The following is a 26,834-nucleotide window of genomic DNA, read 5'->3' on the forward strand; positions in this document are numbered from 1 at the left end:
AAAAAGTTCAACATTAAGGCACGTGTTCTTGATTAGTTCCCTGTTGAACCAGCAACAAGCCAAACTGTCTTACTATTTGCCTTTAATTACAATTTCATGTTTAATATACAAGAGAAAAAAGGATAACAAGACTAATCAAATGAAATTAGTTTTCTATTCAGTAATCCACACTTGCTGAGAATGAATGCAAATTATTGTAACACACGCACAAAATAAAGTTCTTTTGTTTTTGTACCACAAGCTGACAGCTCTTTACAGTGTCTTAACTTGTATTTGAGTAAGGTATTTGAAATAGCAACACTACGTTTTTTTTTTCCATGGGTGAACACTCTGGTGACGTTGGGGTGACTTCATTGAATAAAACTCTTCCCACACTGTGAGCAGTGCTACTGCTTCTCTTCAGTGTGAATTTGCTGATGTATTTTGAGATTACTCTGTCGTGTAAAACTCTTGCCACACTGTGAGCAGATACACAGCTTCTGTCCAGTGTGAGTGTGCTGGTGCCGTTGGAGAGTACTCTCTCTATTAAAATGTTTTCCACACTGTGAGCACTGATACGGCTTCTCTCCAGTGTGAATGCGTTCATGCCGTTTGAGATTACACTGTCGAGCAAAAGTCTTCCCACACTGTGAGCAGTAGTATGGCCTCTCTCCTGTATGAGTGCGCTGGTGCCGCTGGAGAGTATTTTCTTGATTAAAACTCTTCCCACACTGTCCACAGTGAAATGGCTTCTCTCCTGTGTGGATGCGCTGGTGTATTTGCAGAGTATTCTGTTGAAGAAAAACCTTCCCACACTGTGAGCAGGGATATGGCTTCTCTCCTGTGTGAATGAGCTGATGGATTTGGAGAGAATTTGATTGGCTGAAACTCTTCCCACACTCTGAGCAGATGTATGGTTTTTCTCCAGTATGAACGCGCTGATGCCGTTGGAGTGCATTCCGGTAAGTAAACCTCTTCCCACACTCTAAGCAGGTATAGGGCTTTTCTCCAGTATGAACACGCTGGTGGCGTTGGAGTGCATTCTGGTAAGTGAACCTCTTCCCACAGTCTGAACAGTGATACGGCTTCTCTCCTGTGTGGATGCGTCTGTGCCGTTGGAGAGTACTCTCTCGATTAAAACGTTTCCCACACTGTGAGCATGGATACAGTTTGTCTCCTGTGTGAATGGTTTGATGTGCTTGAAGATGACTCTGTCGAGCGAAACGCTTCCCACACTGTGAGCAGTGAAACGGTTTTTCTCCTGTGTGAATGCGCTGGTGTTGTTTCAGATGAAACCGTCCAGCAAAACGTTTCCCACACTGTGAGCAGTAGTAAGTTTCTTTCAGTCTGTGAGAAGTCTTAACAACGCGAGGACCAGTGCGTGTTTGCTTACATGTAGAGATTCTTGTAGTTTTTGGAGTTTCATGTGTAATTTCTTCTGATTTCAGCATGCTCGTATTTTCCTCATCATGGCATCTCTTAATATGTTCGTGAAGGTCAATTTGTGATGTATAGAAAAGTGAACACAATGAGCAAGAGAAACCTTTCAATGGACAACCGCTCGTTTCTGGAACACAAAATGAATAGAAAAACGCAGTGTTAAACAAAACTAGGTGGTTAGGACCTATCCACAAAGAATTAGTACCGTTATCTGAGGTTATTCATCATACCAGTGAAGCAATACAAACAATAATAAAAGCAAAACCAGTATAAAATAAACAACACACAAAATAATATTTATTAAAATAACACGTTTTAAGAAGCAGAAACCTGTATACAGACTGAGATTATACCAAGTTATGTATGCATGTAACATGTAATATGAATAAAATTTTTCTACAAATACTTTTTTGAACACATTGAACCCATCCTCTAGTAAAGTCATAAGAGTCGTATGCTGAAAACTCAGCAAATGTGAAATAAATTGTCTAATGTCTAAATTAAACCTAAACTTGGCACAAACTTCTATGTTCACCCTGAGAACACCATGCCCACTGTAAAACATGATAATGGTAGCATCATATGTTTGAATTGTGCAGTCAAAACCAAGAATCTGATTGAGAATCTGTGGCATATCCCAGAGCTCATGCATCTGTAATTGCAGCCAAACATGCTTCTAACAAGAACTGGCCCAGGTGGGTGAATACCTATGCAACCAACAACTGCCTTCTTTTTTGTTTAATTAACCTTTAATTTTATAACATTAAAACCACTGACAGGTGAAATGAATAAAATTGATTATATATGGCACCTGTCAAGGGGTGGTATATCAGGAAAAATGGGCAAGCGGACGGATCTGAGAGACTTTGTCAAGGGCCAGATTGTGATGGCAAGACGACTGGGTCAGAGCATCTCCAAAACTGCAGGTCTTGTGGGGTGTTCCCGGTATGCAGTGGTTAGTACCTACCAAACATGGTCCAGGGAAAGACAACCAGTTAACTGGTGACAAGGTCATGTGCATCCAAAGCTCACTGATGCACGTGGGGGTCAAAGGCTAGCCCGTCTGGTCCAATCCCACAGAAGAGGTCCTGTAGCACAAACTGCTGAAAAAGTTCATGCTGGCTCTGATAGAAAGGAATCAGAACACACAGCGCATCACAGTTTGCTGTGCCCATGCTGACCCCCTGTACACCACCGAAACACCTACAATGGAAACGTTGGCATCAGAACTGGACCATGGAGCAATGAAAGAAGGTGGCCTGGTCTAATTAATCACATTTTCTTTTACATCATGTGGACGGCTGGGTGCATGTGAGTCGCTTACCTGGGGAAAAGATGGCACCAGGATGCACTATTGGAAGAAGACAAGCCGGCAGATGCAGTGTGATGCCCTGGGCAAAGTTCTGCTGGGAAACCTTGAGTCCTGGCATTCGAAGTGAATGTTACTTTGACACGTACCACCTACCTAAACATTGTTGCAGACCAAGTACACCCCTTCATGGCAATGGTATTCCCTAATGACAGTGGTCTCATTCAGCAGGATAATGCTCCCAGACACACTGCAAACATTGCTCAGGAACTGTTTGAAGAATATGACGAAGAGTTCAAGGAGCTGACTTGGCCTCCAAATTCGCCAGATCTCAATCCGGTTGAGCGTCTGTGCGATGTTCTGGACAAAGAAGTTCCACCCATGGAGGCCCCACCTCGCAACTTACAGGACTTAAAGGATCTGCTGCTAACATCTTGGTGCCCGATACCCCAGAACACCTTCAGAGGTCTTGTGGAGTCCATGCCTTGACGGGTCAGAGCTATTTTGGTGGCACAAAGGGGATCTACACAATATTAGGCAGGTTGGTTTAATATTATGGCTGATCGGTGTAAGCGTATTAGGAAGTGTACTACACAGTTTACTGATTTACAATGATATCACACACCAAGCTCGATAACTTGGTGGATAAGTTGTAACAGGCAGAAAAAAAGCCATAATACTCTTCGGTTTTAAATGAAAGAAAAGACACAATAAGTGTTAAAAATGTAATGTTTTGCATTACCTCTTACGGAGCACTTTTTGTCCCAGATGGAGTTGAAAGTGACGCCAAGATCCTTAGCGTACTTCTCTTCATACCACACCAAAAGCTCCTGCCTTGGTTTGATGGGTCGACAGCAACGGTAGAAAATCTCCCCTTGATACTGCAATGCCACCAGATTAGTCTCTTCATTATTATGAGCACAATTAACATATCTGGTTAGATGAGGAAAAGAGACAACACAGGAATAAAAATCACAAAAAGGCCACAGTGTGCAGCAACACAAAAGTCAAACCATTCTAAACAAAAACTCAGCCCACAGATTCAGTAATGTAATCCTCACCTCATCCAATTCGCATGGGTCACTCTCTTAGCATCTATATATTTCTCAAAATGCCTGCTCTTGTAAATCTGCAAAAAAAAAAATTTATGTTAACAGCGTCATCAAATTAAGAAAGCAACAATCATGATATTCTAGGCAAATAATATTCACATAATACACACACTATAAAGGCTAAATTGATCTGTTTGCCCAGACTGTTACATAAATTCTGTATAGTATTTAGTTTTCTTTTCTGTGAAAAGGCTGAGTTGGACTAGTAGACAAGTTATAAATAAGTCACTATTAAAACAAAAGAATGTGGATGAGAACAAACTCCAAAATCAGTTCCAATGGCATTACAGGGTTGGAGAATTGATGCATTTATTACCTACACCACTGGGCAAGTAAAAGCTCCAAAGTGCCGCCTAGTCCCATATTCTGGTTGCCCAGAAACTGACTATGCAAAACATGGTAGCTAACATAGTATAATAACATATGGTAGGCTACTTCAGATAACGCAGACTAAGGGAAACAAACAATTTATAATCATTGCCTCTTTTAACATAGTTTACACCATTGAGAAAAACACAACAAGTCACTGTTGAATGTTTAAGCTGAGAGTTGGTGTTCTGTTGTCACATCACATGTAAAAGATCAGATAAGTTCTTCATTTTCTCTCAATATGATTGAATGTTATATATTTACACTTAATTGCTTGTTAGGAAATTAACTCACCACCCAAGAGTAGCTACTCGCCATGGCTTCTTCTCTGTCTACCAGGTCTCCCTGGTAAGGCCCAAAGTGGGCACCAAGTGGAACAGTATCCCCCTTATTAAACACTCCCAGGCCTGCATCAGGAATACCAGATTTCTGAACCTCTAGACCAGGGGGAAGGGTTTGTCTGGCTCGATCTGAAACCCCCATTGGAACAGGGGTATCAGGGAGGAAGAGAGCTGGACCGTGTATTTCACACTTGTTGATGAAGAAAGAACTACAATACTCACAGTCTAGAAGGACAGAACAAAGGAAGTAACCATACAATATCACACAGGTCAAAGAGGAATTTATGATTAACTCTTAATTGACCCATTCTTCTAGGTGTTTATGTCTGAGATGTAAGATTATGTGTATTTAATTGTAAAGTGATTTCCAGTGTGACATTTGTGTTTGGTCACAAATTAGACTCAGTTAAGCCCCATCCACATGTATACAGATATTTCTGAAAACAGTTTTTCTCTGTGCACTGCGAATGGAGATTTTGGATAAAACACGAAAGAACACTTTGTAATTATATTAAACCAGAAGCAGTAGTTCCACCTCACTGTCCATCTGCAAACTATGAATGCTCATATTTGTAATTTTTCCTTTTAGAACTTTTGGCCAACAGCAACCCTGACCAGGATTAGATTAAGCAGTTACTAAATAGAATGAATGAATGACATGGGGTCATGCTGGTGTTTTTCTGCATTTCTCCTTCTATACTGCTCCATATGCAGGTCTTTTCTTTACTCTTGAGGCATTCTCAAGTGAGGGATTTCAGATTGTTCTTGCAGTTTCATGTGAATGGAGATATTTTCAAACACGCTGTGTGGGAAAAAAATATATATATTTTTAAAAAACTATGGATAAAAACTCTAAATAACATTGCTCTCTCCTACTTGTGAAACCTACCCCATCCACACAAACCATACTGTACTCTTAGGTCTTCCACATCTGGCCTCCTTTCTGTGTCCCCTTCCAACCTTCGCAGCTCTGTGATCAAGTGTTATATTTCTGCAACTTAGCTCATTCCGGCTGTATGTTTTGTTTTCTGTTTTCCTCTCCAGGTTTTTTCTTTTGCTTATGTATATCTGTGTATAACTCTGTGTTAACTTTTGTAAGTGTCTTGGGTCAATGAAAAAGTGTGTTATGAACAAAATGTAGCATTATTATTGTTATTATTATTGTTTTTATTATTATTTTCAAAAATATCCTTTTACTTGTAGATGGGGACTCAGACTGAAAGTCTAGGCAGAATTTTAGACCGAAGCTGAACATCTAGTAAGTCCTGTTGTCGTACAGAGATAGTCATCTTCAGTAGTTTCTTCTTCTTTTAAAGATTGTTCTTGGAATCCTTCCATCTGTTGGTCCACAATGGTCAGGTGAACCACACAGCTTGATGTGTCACCACCTAAAGTTTCATTATTTGAAAAGATGTGAGAAGGTGAACCACAAATAAAAACTAGTTAGACTAAAAGGTTAGATAGAACAGTGTGACCTGTTGCCTTACACAAGTAATCTCTATCTTCAGGTTCATCTTTTACAAGCTTTATATGAAATCCTTCATTCTGTTGGTCCACAGAGGTGACACGTCCCACACAGCTTGATGTCTTGCCAGCTGAAGTTTCATCAATTTAATTAATATAAATAGGTTATATTTATAAAATACAAAAATAAGAGGAAAAGTAAATGTTTAGGTTGCCTATAAGGAACTGCATTTGTAAATATGTGATGGACTTACAGTCACAATTGAAGCCTAATTAGACTTTTTTTTTCTTACAAAATGCAGGGACACATCAAGCCAACCATCATCTATAGATTTTCTATTGTGTCCAACAAAAACAAAAGAGCAGCGTTTCTCTTATTCAGGTGATCTGTTGAGAGCTATATTTTTGCAACAAATGTGATGCTTGATGCATCACAGCCTTTAAAAACAGTCTATATTCTAATGTGCACTGTATTATAGATATAATTTTCATATTTCGAGTATTCTTCTTTCAAACACTCCTGATACTTCCTGCTGTTGGTCCACAGGGGTGACCTGTCTTACAGAATTCAATATCGCTCCACCTGTAGTTTCATCATTTAAATTTAAATGTCAATATCTTGAGTAAAAATGTTTACATAGTGTTATTTATCCTCTTTCCTTACAGTGGTAGTCATCATCTTCAGGTTCTTCTTTTATAACCTTCTCCTGAAATCCTCCATTCAGTTGGTCCTCAGGGCTGAAGTGATCCACAGAGCTTGTTGACCCTCCAGCTGAAGTCACAGAAGTTTTTGTCTGTACAGCCTTGCACAGCTAAAGTCAGACCAAAGAACAATAACAAATACACTGTACATAATACACATTTAACCAACAATCTTTATGAAATCGGTGGTAAGGTTTGTAAACTTTTCTGACTCATGCCTTATAAAACAGACTTGTATATATTAATATGAATGGTAGACTAGCAGTATAATTTGCAATCTAGCAGGAAAGTATGTCAATAAAATATAAAAGACTGGTCTGATTTTAGACTTTCAGTATTTACTTTAATTTCTACTCAGTGCATAGGTTCTGTAGCAACAGCATACATTTGCGATTTGTCAGCATTATTTATAAGAGATTGAAATGAGAATGCTGGTTTGTTCTAGATTCTTCAGAGTGGTGGAATGTTGACTAAAATTTTCAAACAGTGTTAGAGATTCTCAGTGGGATTCAGATCTGGACTTTAACTTGGTCACTGAAGAACATTCACCTTTTTGTTCTTAGCCACTCCTGCATTGCTTTGGCCTTGTGTTTGGACCACTGTCCTGCTGAAAATTGAAGTTTCTTCTAAGGTTGGTTTATTTATTTATTTGTTTTAGCAGTCAAAGGTAATCAGTAATAATCGGAATTATCATCAATTATAATGATCTCAATTATCTTAATTATAAAAACCCCTTCATTCCCATACACACATACATACATGTGTAACTTCCTACTTTTTCTTTATAATACTTGCTGACCAATAATTAATTTTGACATTGAAAATTCACTGTAAGAGAACATGAGTTTCCTGACAGAAAAATACATGTTTTACTTGTTAGTCAGACAAATCTGATCAAATTAAAAAGGATTGAATACAAAAAGAACAAATGCCCTAATTGTTGTTTCTTAGAAAGATATATTATGGTGTGAAAGCTTAAATAGTGAGAGGTTACAACGATAGGTGATGAGCTGCGTAAAAAAATTATCCAATTAGTGACAGCACTTCAATCTGTTTTTAACACAAATTGATCTAGTGAACAATTTCCCAGTGTAAATTATTATTACATATACAGACTTTACCTGTGAAGGTGTAACAGCAGGAGTCTCACAGGATGGACTGGCTTCTGCTGATTTCATTATAAGAAGCCTAAAGGGTTGTAATAGCAAATTAATTGGGTAAAATATTAACAATATCAATTTCAGAATGTTTAATAAATTAACACAAAGTTGTGCCAAGCATATGGTTTAATTTAAAAACAAATGAGAGTCTCGAACATGTCAGTTCTTTGAGCCAGCTAATTTTGGTGAATGTTGAACGCATATGTATGGAGTTAAATTTGTGCCAAAGCTAAACAAATAAATATACCACTTCGCAAACAAACACAATCTGCTTTGCAAAGGAAAACTCCTCACAAATGTGTCGGCTTGATTTAATCACAAATGCAGCTAAGCAACTTCCTCTTCCAAACCAACAAATGGCGCTACTGGGCAATTTACACTAGTCTCCCGGGAGAAGCATTACAACATGCATTACATTACATTACAGCACATTAGAGTGCAGTAAATAGTGTTTTGTTTGTTTGTTTGTTTTTTTAATAAATCCTGAAATAAGGTCTGTGATTAACACAAGCTCAAGATATTTTCATGTTTTTATTCTATGACAATAACAAGTTTATTCGCCAATTGTCCCAAGAGAAGTTTTTTTTTGGATCTGTCTCATTGATAGATTAAAAAAAAACTTGGTTGTTCCCATATAAGTATTGCAGACCAAATAAAATCAAGGAAGTTCATTTTAGAATCCTGCAAAAAATCTACCCATGCAACGCACTATTATCAAGATACTGTGATGTAACTGATACATGTACCTTTTTTAACGGTGAGAGTGAAAACCTGAGACATTTGTTCTTTTCATGAAAAGAACTTCTTATTTTTTTTTGAGCGAATTGAATAATTACTGTTTGTCTAAAATTAAGTTATACAGTGAGGGAAAAAAGTATTTGATCCCCTGCTGATTTTGTACGTTTGCCCACTGACAAAGAAATGATCAGTCTATAATTTTAATGGTAGATTTATTTGAACAGTGAGAGACAGAATAACAACAAGAAAATCCAGAAAAACGCATGTCAAAAATGTTATAAATTGATTTGCATTTTAATGAGGGAAATAAGTATTTGACCCCCTCTCAATCAGAAAGATTTCTGGCTCCCAGGTGTCTTTTATACAGGTAACGAGCTGAGATTAGGAGCACAGTCTTAAAGGGAGTGCTCCTAATCTCAGCTTGTTACCTGTATAAAAGACACCTGTCCACAGAAGCAGTCAATCAATCAGATTCCAAACTCTCTACCATGGCCAAGACCAAAGAGCTCTCCAAGGATGTCAGGGACAAGATTGTAGACCTACACAAGTCTGGAATGGGCTTGGACCATTGCCAAGCAGCTTGGTGAGAAGGTGACAACAGTTGGTGCGATTATTCGCAAATGGAAGAAACACAAAAGAACTGTCAATCTCCCTCGGCCTGGGGCTCCATGCAAGATCTCACCTCGTGGAGTTGTAACGATCATGAGAACAGTGAGGAATCAGCCCAGAACTACACGGGAGGATCTTGTCAATGATCTCAAGGCAGCTGGGACCATAGTCACCAAGAAAACAATTGGTAACACACTACGCCGTGAAGGACTGAAATCCTGCAGCGCCCGCAAGGTCCGCTGCTCAAGAAAGCACATATACATGCCCGTCTGAAGTTTGCCAATGAACATCTGAATGATTCAGAGGACAACTGGGTGAAAGTGTTGTGGTCAGATGAGACCAAAATGGAGCTCTTTGGCATCAACTCAACTCGCCGTGTTTGGAGGAGGAGGAATGCTGCCTATGACCCCAAGAACACCATCCCCACCGTCAAACATGGAGGTGGAAACATTATGCTTTGGGGGTGTTTTTCTGCTAAGGGGACAGGACAACTTCACCACATCAAAGGGACGATGGACGGGGCCATGTACCGTCAAATCTTGGGTGAGAACCTCCTTCCCTCAGCCAGGGCATTGAAAATGGGTCGTGGATGGGTATTCCAGCATGACAATGACCCAAAACACACGGCCAAGGCAACAAAGGAGTGGCTCAAGAAGAAGCACATTAAGTTCCTGGAGTGGCCTAGCCAGTCTCCAGACCTTAATCCCATAGAAAATCTGTGGAGGGAGCTGAAGGTTCGAGTTGCCAAACATCAGCCTCGAAACCTTAATGACTTGGAGAAGATCTGCAAAGAGGAGTGAGACAAAATCCCTCCTGAGATGTGTGCAAACCTGGTGGCCAACTACAAGAAACATCTGACCTCTGTGATTGCCAACAAGGGTTTTGCCATCAAGTACTAAGTCATGTTTTGCAGAGGGGTCAAATACTTATTTCCCTCATTAAAATGCAAATCAATTTATAACATTTTTGACATGCGTTTTTCTGGATTTTCTTGTTGTTATTCTGTCTCTCACTGTTCAAATAAATCTACCATTAAAATTATAGACTGATCATTTCTTTGTCAGTGGGCAAACGTACAAAATCAGCAGGGGATCAAATACTTTTTTCCCTCAGTGTAATTTAAGCATAAATTAAAAAAATAAAAATAAAAACAAGGTGCTAGACGATAGGTTGAATCTTTATTCATGTGGCAGAATTTTACAGTCACAAGCAAATGTTTCTTAAAAAATGATCTAGGGTTGTGGAATTCTTTTTTACCTGAAATGGAGTAATTAATTAAATCCTTGAGGTCAGTACTATGCTATGATGAGATCTTTAATGTGCTGTGATTAATAGGCCCAAGTGTTTTTTCTTATCTTTGAGATATATATATATATATATATATATATATATATATATATATATATATATATATATATATATATATATATACACACACACACACACACGTGTGTATTTTTTCCTTTTTTTCTTCTTGTTCTTGGCAGTAGCTACTGTTACTGTTTATGCATATATAACTGCTTCAGATTATAGTTTGTGTGTCGTATGTGTATGATTGAAAGCTGTATATACTATTTGCATAAAAAGTTCGATAAAAAATAAATAAAAAATAATAAAATAAATAAAGTTCAATAAAAAAAACACTATTTACTGCACTCTATTGTGGTGTAATGTAATGCATGTTGTAATGCTTCTCAGACTAGTGTAAATTCACAGATAGCACCATCTGTTGGTTTGGAAGAGGAAGTTGCTTACCTGCATTTCTGAGAAAATCGCGTTCTGTTTGAGAGTCAAGTTCTCCTTTGAAAAGAAGATTGTGTTTGTTTGCGAAATGGTATATTTATTTGTTTAGTTTGGCAAATTTAACTCCATACATATGGCTGCAATTTCAGTGACAAGAAACATGTCAAATGTGACTTTCTTAATTCTATACAAATTAAGTATGACGCTATAAAAAGTAATAAATCCAGACAGTTGGTTTAGTGATTTTCTCATACCAATCTTTTGGCGTATGCGATCTGACATTTATGAGCCCCACACTGGAAGTGCTGCCTATGTAAATAATTTAGAATTCCTTTGGCTCCCATCCACAATCTAAACATGTACATAAATAAATTAAAAGAAAACAAATAAAAATGTTTGAAATATTAAAACATTCGTGTATCATCGGTTCTTTTAATTATTTCATTAATAGGACATCTATTTGTTAAAATGGTAAATGTCACACTTATATAATGCTTTTATCCAAAGCGCTTTACACTGTGTATCATTCACCCATTCACACACACACTCACGGTAACAGAGCTGCCATGCAAGGCGCTAACTTGCCATCGGGAGCAACTTGGGGTTCAGTGTCTTGCCCAAGGACACTTCGGCATGTGGAGTCATGCGGGCTGGGAATCGAACCACCAACCCTACGATTAGTGGACAACCCACTCTACCACCTGATCCACAGCCACTCCATGTTAAGAAAAATTTGTTGAAGAAAACCATTTAACCCATACTGGATTTAATGGTTTTCTTCAACAAATAGATGTCCTATTAATGAAATAATTAAAAGAACCACGGTACTGTTGAATGGTGGATTCTGATTGGTGTCGATCTAAAGAAAATGAATCGCAGCATGGTTGAATGCTTGAATCGGCTTGATCAGAAGTTGTGGATTATTTCCGTGCTAGGACTCGCTGCTGTCTTGAAAGTTTTAATGATGTCATTTCTACCTGACCTAGATGAACACTTTACATTTGGCTTCATGACAGTAGGTCATTCCCTTCAAATGCTATTGAGCTTTAAATTATGGTATATTTTGTGTATGGGCCCATTCTGTAGTGAAATACATGGCAATTTTTATATATGATTTAATAGCTTATTTTGTTAATTATCTAACATCTAAAAGGTATGTGATTCCCTTCAAATGCTACTGAAGTTAGAAAAGTGTTTAACAATGTCGTATGTAACTTTATAGACGGTCCCTTAATTTCCGCATATCTGCGAATATCGAACGTCCAAAACGTCAAGCTGACTTTATTCCAGTGCTTTAAAAGCTATATATAGGTACTAGCCTTTCTCTATGGAACTGAAAAACACCACAAACACTGGGCAGGCCACGCCCACAACCAACACCTTTAACTTCCTGGTGTAACATGGTTAGAAACAGGCAATGAGCCAAAAGAGTCGACTCTTATTGGTGAGCTGAGCCAAATGATCCGACTCACTTGAAAGGGCTGGAATTCCCATCCTACACTATGAATCCGAAACATTCATAATAGCTGTTAGTGCAGATTTAAAAACACATCGACTCGTTAGTAGTCAATATATCCAAATAAGTAAATAAATAAATCAAGAAACATAAACAACCAGTCAGTGTTTATAAATCAGCTAGCTGAACCGACTCCACCTAGGCTGAATCTCACATGGCTCTCCAATGGACATATAGAGCACTAGATAGGGTTTAGAAGCCGTCGTGTTATTACCCTATGTAGTGCACTTACACAGCAAGTAGAAATCAATTTGGTACTTAACCACTACTGTTAGCCGAGCAGCTAATTTAGCAAGCTAAAGTGTAACTCACCGTGGGCTTTAAAGCAGAACGGGATTTAAAGCCGTAAATACAGACACAATGCCGAGGGTTTAATGTTAACCTGATCTAGTCTAATTGCAATACTGTGATATAATTTTAACGCATAAACGAGTAGTTGTGTCAGAAAGCTCAGCTCTCCAGACAAACAGCTTCTTCTTCGTCTATTAAGTCTATAAGGCAGGAGTAGACGGAACACCGCCACCTATTGGAGACTTCTGTAATTACACCACCTGTTGGAAATATAAATATTATGGTTAAAGAGAAACAGAAACTAAATTCATCTCAGTCGCTGAGAGAACTTGTCGGGGCTAAGGCGAAAGTATCCCGCGGAATTTGGCAAATCTTTAAATGAGTTCAGTGTTTGAGCGTCAAGGAATTCTGACTTCACATTAACTAATGCGAGCAACCGGAGAGCTTTCTTCTTATAATCGCTCCACATGATTCTCAACATCAGCTCTATGTTACAGCACAGTTACCCTACCTTGATCTTGGAGAATACTCTCTCCTGCACCTGTTAAATGTGTTTTCTCTGCTTCCTTTCCTAAGTTGAAGTGGGTGTTAGAGCTGGGAAAACAATCAAATGTGCAGGACATGTGGAGCTCCACGACCATTGTTCATGATGTAGTGATAAGATATAATTTATCTGAATGGTAAAACATTTTTTAAAAAATGGTTGCTGGATGAAAGTTTCACCCTCTTATAGGAGCATATTGAATTTGGGTTCTCTACAGCCTTCTCCACCACACAGTCAAATCTGACAGCTGCAAGGCGACCAAACATTCAAGGAGAATTCAATGTGTTCCAAATCACACATTAGACATTAAGAAACATGCCTAAATAGTAATGTCACTCGTTTACTGACGAATTTCCTGCATCAAGTATTGTAGTCTCATTGGGAAGGCAGGAGCATTTGTAGTCCATCACTGGCTTTTTGAAGCATTTCATCAACATGAAGGTCAGGGTCATGACGATCATTCAGGCATGATGGTTTGTTGTTCTGAGGCACAGGGACAACGGCCTGCTTGAAGCATGTGGCAAGATCACAGACTAGGCTAGAGATGTATTAAAGATTGGTAAACACCATGGCTGCCTGGTCAGTGGAGAATTTCAGAATGCAGCTGTAGATACCATTACGGCCAGCAGCCTTCATGCTATTTACCTTCTACAGAACCCTTCTCACATTGTGATCTGAGACGGTGGGCACGAAGAATAAAATGGCTACATGTGTACCTACTATTGCCGACTTATATTTCGAAAAACTCCTCACATTCAGTTTACTTGTGATTACACTTTTCCACCGCTAGACTTTTCTGCATATGAATATTCAGTAATGTACATACATTTGTGCACATCCTCATGGACAAGAAAAGAGTTTAAGCAAATTACTGTGTGCATACAGTTTATAAATGAGTCCCAAATGTTTTTGCCTTTAGCCCTTGATTAGTCTGTCTTTATTTACCATTTAATGTCTTTGTCTAGTTGTGAAGTTTTATCAAGCATTTTGTATTATGTTCTGGACATGGTTAATTCACATTTACATTTATTCACTTAGCAGACGCTTTTATCCAAAGCAGTTAATCTTTTTCTCCATGAGGTCCACTTTACAGGTGCCCTGTGATGGACTGGCACCCTGTCCAGGGTGTATCCCGCCTTGTGCCCGATGCTCCCTGGGATAGGCTCCAGGTTCCCCCGCGACCCTGAAGGAGTAAGCGGTAGAAGACGGATGGATGGATGGTCCACTTTACAGTTCTGATTTGTTTTTTACAGAGAAGTATGCGTACCTCATACAATTTCCTAACAAACTATGTCGAAAGCAATAAAACGCATCCGTAAAGCAATTCGAATGTTACACTCCAAGTCAAACAGACCGAACCAATTACACTATTTTCCTCATCAAAATCAACTTGTACACCAGATCCCTTACCTATACATTTCCTCAAACAGACAATCAACCATCTTAAAAATAAGCAGTTCCTCCCTTAGAGGAAACTAAATCCTTTAAACTCACAGTAATCAAACCCCTGATTAAAAACCCAACCTCGCTTCACCCGTCTAACTGTAGGTCAATATCAAATCTCCCCTTTATCTCCAAGAACCTAGGAAAGGTCAGCAGTTAGGCTCATACTTGCATAGAAATAACACCTTCATGATTTAGGCCTGATCTAGGAGGATTTAGGAGTCTTTCGTTATCACCAGCACCTCTGGCTTCCTTACTGGGAATAAATTTATACATTTATATCTAGAATTGATATATTTATGTAAAGCTGCTATCAAATTACATCTTGAAAATGGTTCACTAGGTCACAGAATACCATCAGTCTACAAAAACTCTTTTGGGGAGGTAATATAATAAGAAAAGCACACAGTCAACACAAGATTATTTAAAAAAAAAAAAAGAATAAATTAAGTGATAATTTAGCCAAACTAATCTTCATATTAATACGGTCCTTTATATCCAATTTTTTGTTTAATATACAAGTCAAGTGTAATTAATGTTTTCTATTTAGTAAACCACAACAAATACAAAAACCATTAAATACAGTTGATGTAACTACTTGATAGTAATAGCTGATATTCAACAAGGTTACAATTGCTAAAAAAATTATGCAAATGATTTGAACACAATTCTTTTTGTTTCTACTTTGTTTTTGTACCACATGCTGACAGCTCTTTACAGTGTCTTAACTTGTATTTGAGTAAGAAAAACTCTTCTCTTCGAGCAGTGACATGGATTTTCTCCTCTGGAAAGGTGAAGATGTGTCTGGAGCCTGAACCAAATTTCAGGAGCAACACGACATTTTCCCTGGGTGAACGCTCTGGTGATGGAGATGACATAATCAAATAAAACTCTTCTCACACTGTGAGCAGATATATGGCTTCTCTGCTGTATGAATGCACTGGTGATATTTTGTAGAGTAATCTGGTGAGTGAAACTCTTCCCACATTGTGAGCAGTGCTACTGCTTCTCTTCAGTGTGAATTTGCTGATGTATTTTGAGATTACTCTGTCGTGTAAAACTCTTGCCACACTGTGAGCAGATACACAGCTTCTGTCCAGTGTGAGTGTGCTGGTGCCGTTGGAGAGTACTCTCTCTATTAAAATGTTTTCCACACTGTGAGCATTGATACGGCTTCTCTCCAGTGTGAATGTGTTCATGCCGTTTGAGATTACACTGTCGAGCAAAAGTCTTCCCACACTGTGAGCAGTAGTATGGCCTCTCTCCTGTATGAGTGCGCTGGTGCCGCTGGAGAGTATTTTCTTGATTAAAACTCTTCCCACACTGTCCACAGTGAAATGGCTTCTCTCCTGTGTGGATGCGCTGGTGTATTTGCAGAGTATTCTGTTGAAGAAAAACCTTCCCACACTGTGAGCAGGGATATGGCTTCTCTCCTGTGTGAATGAGCTGATGGATTTGGAGAGAATTTGATTGGCTAAAACTCTTCCCACACTCTGAGCAGATGTATGGTTTTTCTCCAGTATGAACGCGCTGATGCCGTTGGAGTGCATTCCGGTAAGTAAACCTCTTCCCACACTCTGAGCAGGTATAGGGCTTTTCTCCAGTATGAACACGCTGGTGGCGTTGGAGTGCATTCTGGTAAGTGAACCTCTTCCCGCAGTCTGAACAGTGATACGGCTTCTCTCCTGTGTGAATGCGTCTGTGCTGTTGGAGCGTACTCTTTCGATTAAAACGTTTCCCACACTGTGAGCATGGATACAGTTTGTCTCCTGTGTGAATGGTTTGATGTGCTTGAAGATGACTCTGTCGAGCGAAACGCTTCCCACACTGTGAGCAGTGAAACGGTTTTTCTCCTGTGTGAATGCGCTGGTGTTGTTTCAGATGAAACCGTCCAGCAAAACGTTTCCCACACTGTGGGCAGTAGTAAGTTTCTTTCAGTCTGTGAGAAGTCTTAACAACGCGAGGACCAGTGAGTGTTTGCTTACATGCAGAGATTCTTGTGGTTTTTGGAGTTTCATGTGTAATTTCTTCTGATTTCAGCATGCTCGTATTTTCCTCATTGTGGCATCTCTTAATATGTTCGTGAAGGTCAATTTGTGACTTATAGAAAAGTGAACACAATGAGCAAGAGAAACCTTTCAATGGACAACCGCTCGTTTCTGGAACACAAAATGAATAGAAAAATGCAATGTTAAACAAAACTTGGTTGTTAGGACCTATCCACATGTAAAGAATTATTGCTGTTTGCAATGAACAAATCAAACAAAAGCAGTTGGACTAGTTCAATACAATGAACGCTTCAAGTGGTTTCCCCAAATTCAACTGAAAATGCAACTTATAATGACTTCTCCAGTCTCAAAATTATTCAACACCTGACAAGAAATCACTCACAACAGCACAAATATGCAAAGCAGGTGTTGTCTCAAGCACACCTGATGTAACTAATCAAGGGCTTCATAAGTTGCACCAGGTGTGCTTGAGCTGGAACACATGAAATACCTGAACTGGCTAGGGGCAGAAAATTAATGAAATACCTGGACAGGGCAGAAAAAGGACAGTATCAATGGCTGCAACCAGATTTCTGAGAAGGCAGGTTGTGAAAAACCCTCGAGTGACTGCAAAAGACCTGCAGCATGACTTGGTGGCAACAGGCACTGAGGTTTCAGAGAGCACAGTAAGGAGTGTACTAAACGCAGAAGGTTTCCATGCCAGAACTCCAAGACGTTCACCACTACTGACTCAAAAGCACAAGAAAAATCGCTCAAAATCATATAAATAGTCCACAGAAGTTTTGGGATTCTGTTCTGTGGAGCGATGGAGCTTTTCAGCATGATGGATCAGCGGTATATCTGAGGAAGAACAATGAAGAAAGAACACTCTGTCCACAGTCGAGCATGGTGGTGATGCTCTGGGGCTGCTTTGCATCCTCAGGCACTAGAAACCTGCAGCGTGTGGAAGGCAAGATGGATTCATTGAAGTATCAGGAAATCCTAGGAGAAAACATCATGCCATCTGTGAGGAAGCTGAAGCTTGGGCGTCACTGGACCTTCCAACAGGACAGTGATCCCAAGTATACCTCAAATTCCACCAAGGCTTGGTTGCAGAAGAAGTCCTGGAAGATTCTACAGGGCCATCACAGTCACCTGACTTGAACCCCATAGAAAATCTCTGGTGGGATTTGAAGAAGGCGGTTTCAGCACGCAAACCCAAGAACATTACTGAACCATTGCTCATGAGGAATGGGATAAGATTCCTCAGGAACACTGCCAGAAGCTGGTGTCTAGCTATGCATCTCATTTGCAGCAGGTCATAACAGCAAAAGGGTGCTCTAATAAGTACTAAATATGCTTGCCATGAAGGGGCTCAATGATTTTGAAAGTCATTATAAGTTGCATTTTCAGTTGAATTTGGGGAAATCACTTGAAGTATTCGTTGCGTTGAACTATTTCAATTAATTTTGTTTGATTTGTTCATTGCAAACAGCTGAAAATCTGTAAATTTTGACAATAGGATTTGCAATGGGGGTTGAATAATTTTGATTGCAACTGTATGTATGCATGTAGCATGTATTGAATTATGAATACAATTTTTCTACAAATACTTTTTTTTTTTTTTACATGGATCCAAACCTCTAGTAAAGTCATAAGTTATTTCAGGTCCACTTGTCTAAATTAAACCTAAACTTGGCACAAACTTCAATGTTCACCCTGAGAACACCATGCCCACCGTAAAACATGATAATGGTAACCTCATGTGTTTGAATGGTGCAGTCAAAACCAAGAATCTGATTGAGAATCTCTGGCATATCCCAGAGCATTTGCATCTGTAATTGCAGCCAAAGATGCTTCTAACAAGAACTGGCCCAGGTGGGGGAATACCTATTTAATCAAGAACTGTCTTCTTTTTAGTTTAATTAACCTTTGAACCATCATTCAGCAGGTTCTTCAAGCCTTAAGTTGTACCACTCAGAACCCAAGCTGGCACACCGATCAGTCATAACATTAAAACCACCAACAGGTGAAGTGAATAACATTGATTATATATGGCACCTGTCAAGAGGTGGGACATATTAGGCAGCAAGTGAACAGTCAGTTCTCAAAGTTTATGTGTTAGAATCAGAAAAATGGGCAAGCTTAAGGATCTGAGAGACTTTGACAAGGGCCAGATTGTGATGGCTAGATAACCGGGTCAGCGTATCTCCAAAATGCCAAGTCTTGTGGGCTGTTCATGCTATGCAATAATGGCAACCAAAAATGGCAGAAAGGACAACCAGTGAACTGGCAACATGGTCATGGGCTCCCAAAGCTCATTGATGCACGTGGGGAGTGAAGGAGAACCTGTCTGGACTGATCCCAGAAGTGCTACTGTAGCACAAATTGATGAAAAAATTCATGCTGGCTCTGATAGAAAGGAGTCAGAACCCACAGTGCATCACAGTATGGGGCTGTGTAGCTGCAAACCAGTCAGAGTACCCATGCTGTCCACCACCGAAAGCTCCTACAATGGGCATGTGAGCATCAGAACTGGACCATGGAGCAATGGAATGGATTTTCTTTTACATCATGTGGATGGCCAGGTGCATGTGTGTCGCTTACCTGGGGAAGATACAGTATAGCAGCAAGATGCATTATGGGAAGAAGGTAAGCCAGCGGAGGCAGTGTGACATTCTTGGCAATGTTCTGCTGGAAAACCTTGGGGCCTGGCATTCATGTTGGTGTTACTTTGACATGTACACCTACCTAAACATTGTTGCAGACCACGTACACCTTTTCATGGCAACGGTATTCTCTAATGGCAGTGGCCTCTTTCAGCAGGATAATGCTCCCTGCCATTCTCCAAAAACTGTTCAGGAATGGTTTGAAGAACATGACGAAGAGTTGATTTGGCCTCCAAAGTCCCCAGATCTCAATCCAGTCAAGCATCTGTGCGATGTGCTGGACAAACAAGTCTGATCCACGGAGGCCCCACCTTGCAACTTACATGACTTAAAGGATCTGCTGCGAACGTCTTGCTGCCCGATACCACAGCACACCTTCAGAGGTCTTGTGGAGTCCATGCCTCGAAGGCTCAGACATGTTTTGGTGGCACAAGGGGGATCTAGACAACATTAGGCAGGTGGTTTTAATGTTATGGCTGATCGTTGTAAGTGTGTTAGGAAGTAAGTGACTAGGTTATCAGGCAACCAGCGGCCCTAGAACTTACATATTTGTAAGATTTCCTTTTTTAGGTGCACAAGATGCATGCTGTCCATTTCACACTGCCTCTTGTGATATATTAATTCAGTTATTTTCAGTTTCTATTGGGGAAAACCTTGCACAACAGTTTACTGATTTACAATGATATCACACACCAAGCTCGATAACTTGGTGGATAAGTTGTAACAGGCAGAAAAAAAGCCATAATACTCTTCGGTTTTAAATGAAAGAAAAGACACAATAAGTGTTAAAAATGTAATGTTTTGACATTACCTCTTACGGAGCACTTTTTGTCCCAGATGGAGTTGAAAGTGATGCCAAGATCCTTAGCGTACTTCTCTTCATACCACACCAAAAGCTCCTGCCTTGGTTTGATGGGTCGACAGCAACGGTAGAAAATCTCCCCTTGATACTGGAATGCCACCAGATTAGTCTCTTCATTATTATGAGCACAATTAACATATCTGAGGAGATGAGGAAAAGAGACAACACAGGAATAAAAATCACAAAAAGGCCACAGTGTGCAGCAACACAAAAGTCAAACCATTCTAAACAAAAACTCAGCCCACAGATTCAGTAATGTAATCCTCACCTCATCCAATTCGCATGGGTCACTCTCTTAGCATCTACATATTTCTCAAACTGCCTGCTCTTGCAAATCTGCAAAAAAAAAAATGTATTAATGTTAACAATGTCTTCAAATTAAGAAAGCAACAATCATGATAGTCTAGGCAAATAATATTCACATAATACACACACTATAAAGGCTAAATTGATCTGTTTGGCCAGACTGTTACATAAATTCTGTATAGTATTTAGTTTTCTTTTCTGTGAAAAGGCTGAGTTGGACTAGTAGACAAGTTATAAATAAGTCACTATTAAAACAAAAGAATGTGGATGAGAACAAACTCCAAAATCAGTTCCAATAGCATTACAGGGTTGGAGAATTGATGCATTTATTACCTACACCACTGGGCAAGTAAAAGCTCCAAAGTGCCGCCTAGTCCCATATTCTGGTTGCCCAGAAACTGACTATGCAAAACATGGTAGCTAACATAGTATAATAACATATGGTAGGCTACTTCAGATAACGCAGACTAAGGGAAACAAACAATTTATAATCATTGCCTCTTTTAACATAGTTTACACCATTGAGAAAAACACAACAAGTCACTGTTGAATGTTTAAGCTGAGAGTTGGTGTTCTGTTGTCGCATCACATGTAAAAGATCAGATAAGTTCTTCATTTTCTCTCAATATGATTGAATGTTATATATTTATACTTAATTGCTTGTTAGGAAACTAACTCACCACCCAAGAGTAGCTACTCGCCATGGCTTCTTCTCTGTCTACCAGGTCTCCCTGGTAAGGCCCAAAGTGGGCACCAAGTGGAACAGTATCCCCCTTATTAAACACTCCCAGGCCTGCATCAGGAATACCAGATTTCTGAACCTCTAGACCAGGGGGAAGGGTTTGTCTGGCTCGATCTGTAACCCCCATTGGAACAGGGGTATCAGGGAGGAAGAGAGCTGGACCGTGTATTTCACACTTGTTGATGAAGAAAGAACTACAATACTCACAGTCTAGAAGGACAGAACAAAGGAAGTAAACATACAAAATCACACAGGTCCAAGAGGAATTTATGATTAACTCTTAATTGACCCATTCTTCTAGGTGTTTATGTCTGAGATGTAAGATTATGTGTATTCAATTGTAAAGTGATTTTCAGTGTGAAATTTGTGTTTGGTCACAAATTAGACTCAGTTAAGCCCCATCCACATGTATACAGATATTTCTGAAAACAGTTTTTCTCTGTGCACTGCGAATGGAGATTTTGGATAAAACACGAAAGAACACTTTGTAATTATATTAAACCAGAAGCAGTAGTTCCACCTCACTGTCCATCTGCAAAAATATGAATGCCCGTATTTGTCATTTTTCCTTTTAGAACTTTTGGCCAACAACAACCCTGACCTTATGTAATAGTTGTGTTCGAGTCCCTCAGTTGTCCTTAGTGTGAAAAGATGGATCTCATCATCATATAGCCACTGTTGGAAAGGTGTCAAATATGCAGAAGATACTGGAAAAGCAAAGAATGTGCAGGACTTGGAGAATTTTTCTGAAGAACAGTGGGCAGTTTAACTGCTCAGGACAAACAACAGACTCATGAACCATCACAAAACAGAAAAGCAGTCACTGATCATCCAGGTAATGACACAAAGTATTAAGAATCAGGGGTATGTAAACTTTTGAAACGGGGTAATTTTTTAAAATAAATTTAGCTATTATCTTGTCTTGTGGACTATATGTAAACATCTGTTATGTGAAATAGCTTATACAGGACAGAACTAAATAAAAAACATGGGGTTTTTATGATCCGTCTTTTTTTGTTAACAGTATTAAGATATAACTGTGTAACTGTGACTGTTTAATATTTAAGATTTAACTGTGTGTGTATATATATATATATATATATATATATATATATATATATATATATATATATATATATATATATATATAATATATATATATATATATATTGAAAACCGAGGGTAAAATGCTCTCTACTACTTGTGAAACCTACCCCATCCACACAAACCATCCTCTTAGGTCTTCCACATCTGGCCTCCTTTCTGTGTTCCCTTCCAAGCTTCACAGCTCTGTGATCAAGCATTATATTTCTGCAACTTAGCTCATTCCAGCTGTATGTTTTTTCTTTTCTGTTTTCCTCTCCAGGTTTTTTCTTTTGCTTATATATATCTGTGTATAACTCTGTGTTAACTTTTGTAAGTGTCTTGGGTCAATGAAAAAGTGTGTTATGAACAAAATGTAGCATTAATATTGTTATTATTATTGTTTTTATTATTATTTTCAAAAATATCCTTTTACTTGTAGATGGGGCCTCAGACTGAAAGTCTAGGCAGAATTTTAGACCGAAGCTGAACATCTAATAAGTCCTGTTGTCTTACAGAGACAGTCATCTTCAGTAGTTTCTTCTTCTTTTAAAGGTTGTTCTTGGAATCCTTCCATCTTTTGGTCCACAATGGTCAGGTGAACCACACAGCTTGATGTCTCGCCACCTAAAGTTTCATTATTTGAAAAGATGTGAGAAGATGAACCACAAATAAAAACTAGTTAGACTAAAAGGTTAGATAGAACAGTGTGACCTGTTGCCTTACACAAGTAATCTCCATCTTCAGGTTCATCTTTTACAAGCTTTATATGAAATCCTTCATTATGTTGGTCCACAGAGGTGACACGTCCCACACAGCTTGATGTCTTGCCAGCTGAAGTTTCATCAATTTAATTAATATAAATAGGTTACATTTATAAAATACAACAATTAGAAGAAAAGTAAAATGTTTAAGTTGCCTATAAGGAATTGCATTACAGTGGTAGTTATCATCTTCAGGTTCTTCTTTTATAGCCTTCTTTTGAAATCCTCCATTCAGTTGGTCCTCAGGGCTGAAGTGACCCACAGAGCTTGATGACCCTCCAGCTGAAGTCACAGAAGTTTTTGTCTGTACAGCCTTGCACAGCTAAAGTCAGACCAAAGGACAATAATACCTACATTGTACATAATACACATTTAACAAATAATTTTTATGAAATTGGTGGTAAGGTTTGTAAACTTTTCTGACTCACACCTCAAAACAGACTTGTATATACAGTATCTCACAAAAGTGAGTACACCCCTCACATTTTTGTAAATATTTGATTATATCTTTTCATGTGACAACACTAAAGAAATGACACTTTGCTACAATGTAAAGTAGTGAGTGTACAGCTTGTGTAACAGTGTAAATTTGCTGTCCCCTCAAAATAACCCAACACACAGCCATTAATGTCTAAACCGTTGGCAACAAAAGTGAGTACACCCCTAAGTGAAAATGTACAAATTGGGCCCAAAGTGTCAACATTTTGTGTGGCCACAATTATTTTCTAGCACTGCCTTAACCCTCTTGGGCATGGAGTTCACCAGAGCTTCACAGGGTGCCACTGGAGTCCTCTTCCACTCCTCCATGACAACATCACGGAGCTGGTGGATGTTAGAGACCTTGTTTTCCTCCACCTTCCATTTGAGGATGCCCCACAGATGCTCAATAGGGTTTAGGTCTGGAGACATGCTTGGCCAGTCCATCACCTTCACCCTCAGCTTCTTTAGCAAGGCAGTGGTCGTCTCAGAGGTGTGTTTGGGGTCGTTATCATGCTGGAATACTGCATACTGTTCATACTCTGCTTCAGTATGTCACAGTACATGTTGGCATTCATGGTTCCCTCAATGAACTGTAGCTCCCCAGTGCCGGCAGCACTCATGCAGCCCCAGACCATGACACTCCCACCACCATGCTTGACTGTAGGCAAGACACACTTGTCTTTGTACTCCTCACCTGGTTGCTGCCACACACGCTTGACACCATCTGAACCAAATAAGTTTATCTTGGTCTCATCAGACCACAGGACATGGTTCCAGTAATCCATGTCCTTAGTCTGCTTGTCTTCAGCAAACTGTTTGCAGGCTTTCTTGTGAATCATCTTTAGAAGAGGCTTCCTTCTGGGACGACAGCCATGCAGACCAATTTGATGCAGTGTGTGGCGTATGGTCTGAGCACTGACAGGCTGACCGCCCACCCCTTCAACCTCTGCAGCAATGCTGGCAGCACTCATACGTCTATTTCCCAAAGACAACCTCTGGATATGATGCTGAGCACATGCACTCAACTTCTTTGGTCGACCATGGCGAGGCCTGTTCTGAGGGGAACCTGTCCTGTTAAACCGCTGTATGGTCTTGGGCGCCGTGCTGCAGCTCAGTGTCAGGGTCTTGGCAATCTTCTTATAGCCTAGGCCATCTTTATGTAGAGCAACAATTCTTTTTTTCAGATCCTCAGAGAGTTCTTTGCCATGAGGTGCCATGTTGAACTTCCAGTGACCAGTATGAGGGAGTGTGAGAGCGATGACACCAAATTTAACACACCTGCTCCCCATTCACACCCGAGACCTTGTAACACTAACAAGTCACATGACACTGGGGAGGGAAAATGGCTAATTGGGCCCAATTTGGACATTTTCACTTAGGGGTGTACTCACTTTTGTTGCCAGCAGTTTAGACATTAATGGCTGTGTGTTGAGTTATTTTGAGGGGACAGCAAATTTACACTCTTACACAAGCTGTACTCTCACTACTTTACATTGTAGCAAAGTGTCATTTCTTCAGTGTTGTCACATTAAAAGATATAATCAAATATTTACAAAAATGTGAGGGGTGTACTCACTTTTGTGAGATACTGTATTAATATGAATGGTAGACTAGCAGTATAATTTGCAATCTAGCAGGAAAGTATGTCAATAAAATATATAAGACTGGTCTGATTTTAGAATTTCAATATTTACTTTAATTTCTACTCAGTGCATAGGTTCTGTAGCAACATTTGTGATTTGTCAGCATTATTTATAAGAGGTTGAAATGAGGAATGCTGGTTTGCTCTAGATTCTTCAGAGTGATTGAATGTTGACTGAAATTTTCAAACAGTGTTAGAGATTCTTAGTGGGATTCAGATCTGGACTTTAACTTGGTCACTGAAGAACATTCACCTTTTTGTTCTTAGCCACTCCTGCATTGCTTTGGCCTTGTGTTTGGACGACTGTCCTGCTGAAAATTGAAGTTTCTTCTAAGGTTAGTTTATTTATTTATTTGTTTTAGCGGTCAAAGATAATCAGTAATAATCGGAATTATCATCAATTATAATGATCTCAATTATCATAATTATAAAAACCCCTTCATTCCCATACACACATACATACATGCGTAACTTCCTAAAGTGATAAGCCCCCCAGAGTACCAAGAGTCAGTACCGAGCAGTAAAGCAGGTCTTCTGGTGTGAAGGACGATAACAAGGAAGATCGCAGCAACACGAAGAACAATGCTTGGGCAATCTCTTGCCATGATTAGCAACCATATACCAATCCTTATACAATTTAAGACTAAATTATACAAATACAATTACAAACACATTATACAATTTTTTTAAAAAGGTACTTTCTAACCTGCACTCGTTTCTGTCTCTTCCATTTTTTCTTCAACTACCTTGAGAATCAACAGCCGTGGGTCACTGTTGCCACCTTGTGGTACAACTAAATAGTGCATAAGAATTAAATGCGCATGTGCGACCAGCGCATACAAAGTGTGCGGGGTTAGAGACAGTCCGCACGTACTCCGTTGATGACGAAATTTGTGTCACACGTACGCTGTTCCGAGCATATGTGTAAAAAGTAAAGCATACTTTCTGCTTTAATCACAAGCTTCCTCCTCATAGATCTGTTCCCACAATGACACACTCATACCACACAAATGTAAAGATTATGTTAAATTATGTTTACTTACACACTCATATACACGCAACTCCCACACCCACATACAAATATCCACGTAACTCCCATTCGTCACGAGTTTCCTGCCTAAATATGTCTGTAAAATTATGCAAAATTATGTCCGTCTAAAAGAATCAGTAAACAAATAAAGTATTCTCTTACCAGTTACATTTTTAGCTTACTACACAGTTCTAAGACACAAATTTTAATTACCTAGTAGGTTTCCATTCGTTTGCTATAATTTTCTGGACACTAGAAGGTCACGCTTCAAAGTTGACACATTCAAAATAATGGCATTTCTACTCTGACAGCCCAAAATGTTGGTATGCATGCCTTGTTGCTCATTGGGAACAAAAAAGTCTCCAGAATCCATAAAGTCTGCATGATGGATTTTTCTCTACAATGATCATTTGTGGAAAACGACAAAAATGAACTTAAAATCTGCCATTGATCCAAATACGTTGAAATGTTGTATCTGTGGGATACATTCCTCTACCATGTCAATTTT

At 39.2% G+C, this 26,834-nt stretch overlaps 2 protein-coding genes across 2 annotated transcripts in view; both read right to left on the bottom strand.

Moving 5' to 3' along the window:
- The window catches only part of LOC128615629 (zinc finger protein 850-like), a 48,616-nt gene extending 35,659 nt beyond the window's left edge, over positions 1-12,957 (bottom strand). The window contains exons 1-9 of the mRNA XM_053637856.1: positions 12,795-12,957; positions 7,838-7,904; positions 6,679-6,826; positions 6,038-6,145; positions 5,828-5,938; positions 4,504-4,775; positions 3,790-3,857; positions 3,471-3,661; positions 473-1,546 (exon numbers count right to left, since the gene is read on the bottom strand). Coding sequence (XP_053493831.1) covers positions 473-1,546; positions 3,471-3,661; positions 3,790-3,857; positions 4,504-4,775; positions 5,828-5,938; positions 6,038-6,145; positions 6,679-6,826; positions 7,838-7,894 — 2,029 coding nt within the window. The 5' untranslated portion in view covers positions 7,895-7,904; positions 12,795-12,957. The remainder of the gene's footprint in view (positions 1-472; positions 1,547-3,470; positions 3,662-3,789; positions 3,858-4,503; positions 4,776-5,827; positions 5,939-6,037; positions 6,146-6,678; positions 6,827-7,837; positions 7,905-12,794) is intronic.
- An 84-nt stretch (positions 12,958-13,041) lies between these two features.
- The window catches only part of LOC128616295 (uncharacterized), a 33,465-nt gene continuing 19,672 nt past the window's right edge, over positions 13,042-26,834 (bottom strand). Inside the window, 7 exon segments of the mRNA XM_053638870.1 lie at positions 13,042-16,919; positions 20,229-20,419; positions 20,548-20,615; positions 21,266-21,537; positions 22,927-23,037; positions 23,137-23,244; positions 23,349-23,496. Of these exon segments, the coding sequence (XP_053494845.1) occupies positions 15,475-16,919; positions 20,229-20,419; positions 20,548-20,615; positions 21,266-21,537; positions 22,927-23,037; positions 23,137-23,244; positions 23,349-23,496 (2,343 nt within the window). The 3' untranslated portion in view covers positions 13,042-15,474.

Source organism: Ictalurus furcatus, chromosome 12, assembly GCF_023375685.1.
Source record: "Ictalurus furcatus strain D&B chromosome 12, Billie_1.0, whole genome shotgun sequence".
Classification (NCBI taxonomy): Eukaryota; Metazoa; Chordata; class Actinopteri; order Siluriformes; family Ictaluridae; genus Ictalurus; species Ictalurus furcatus.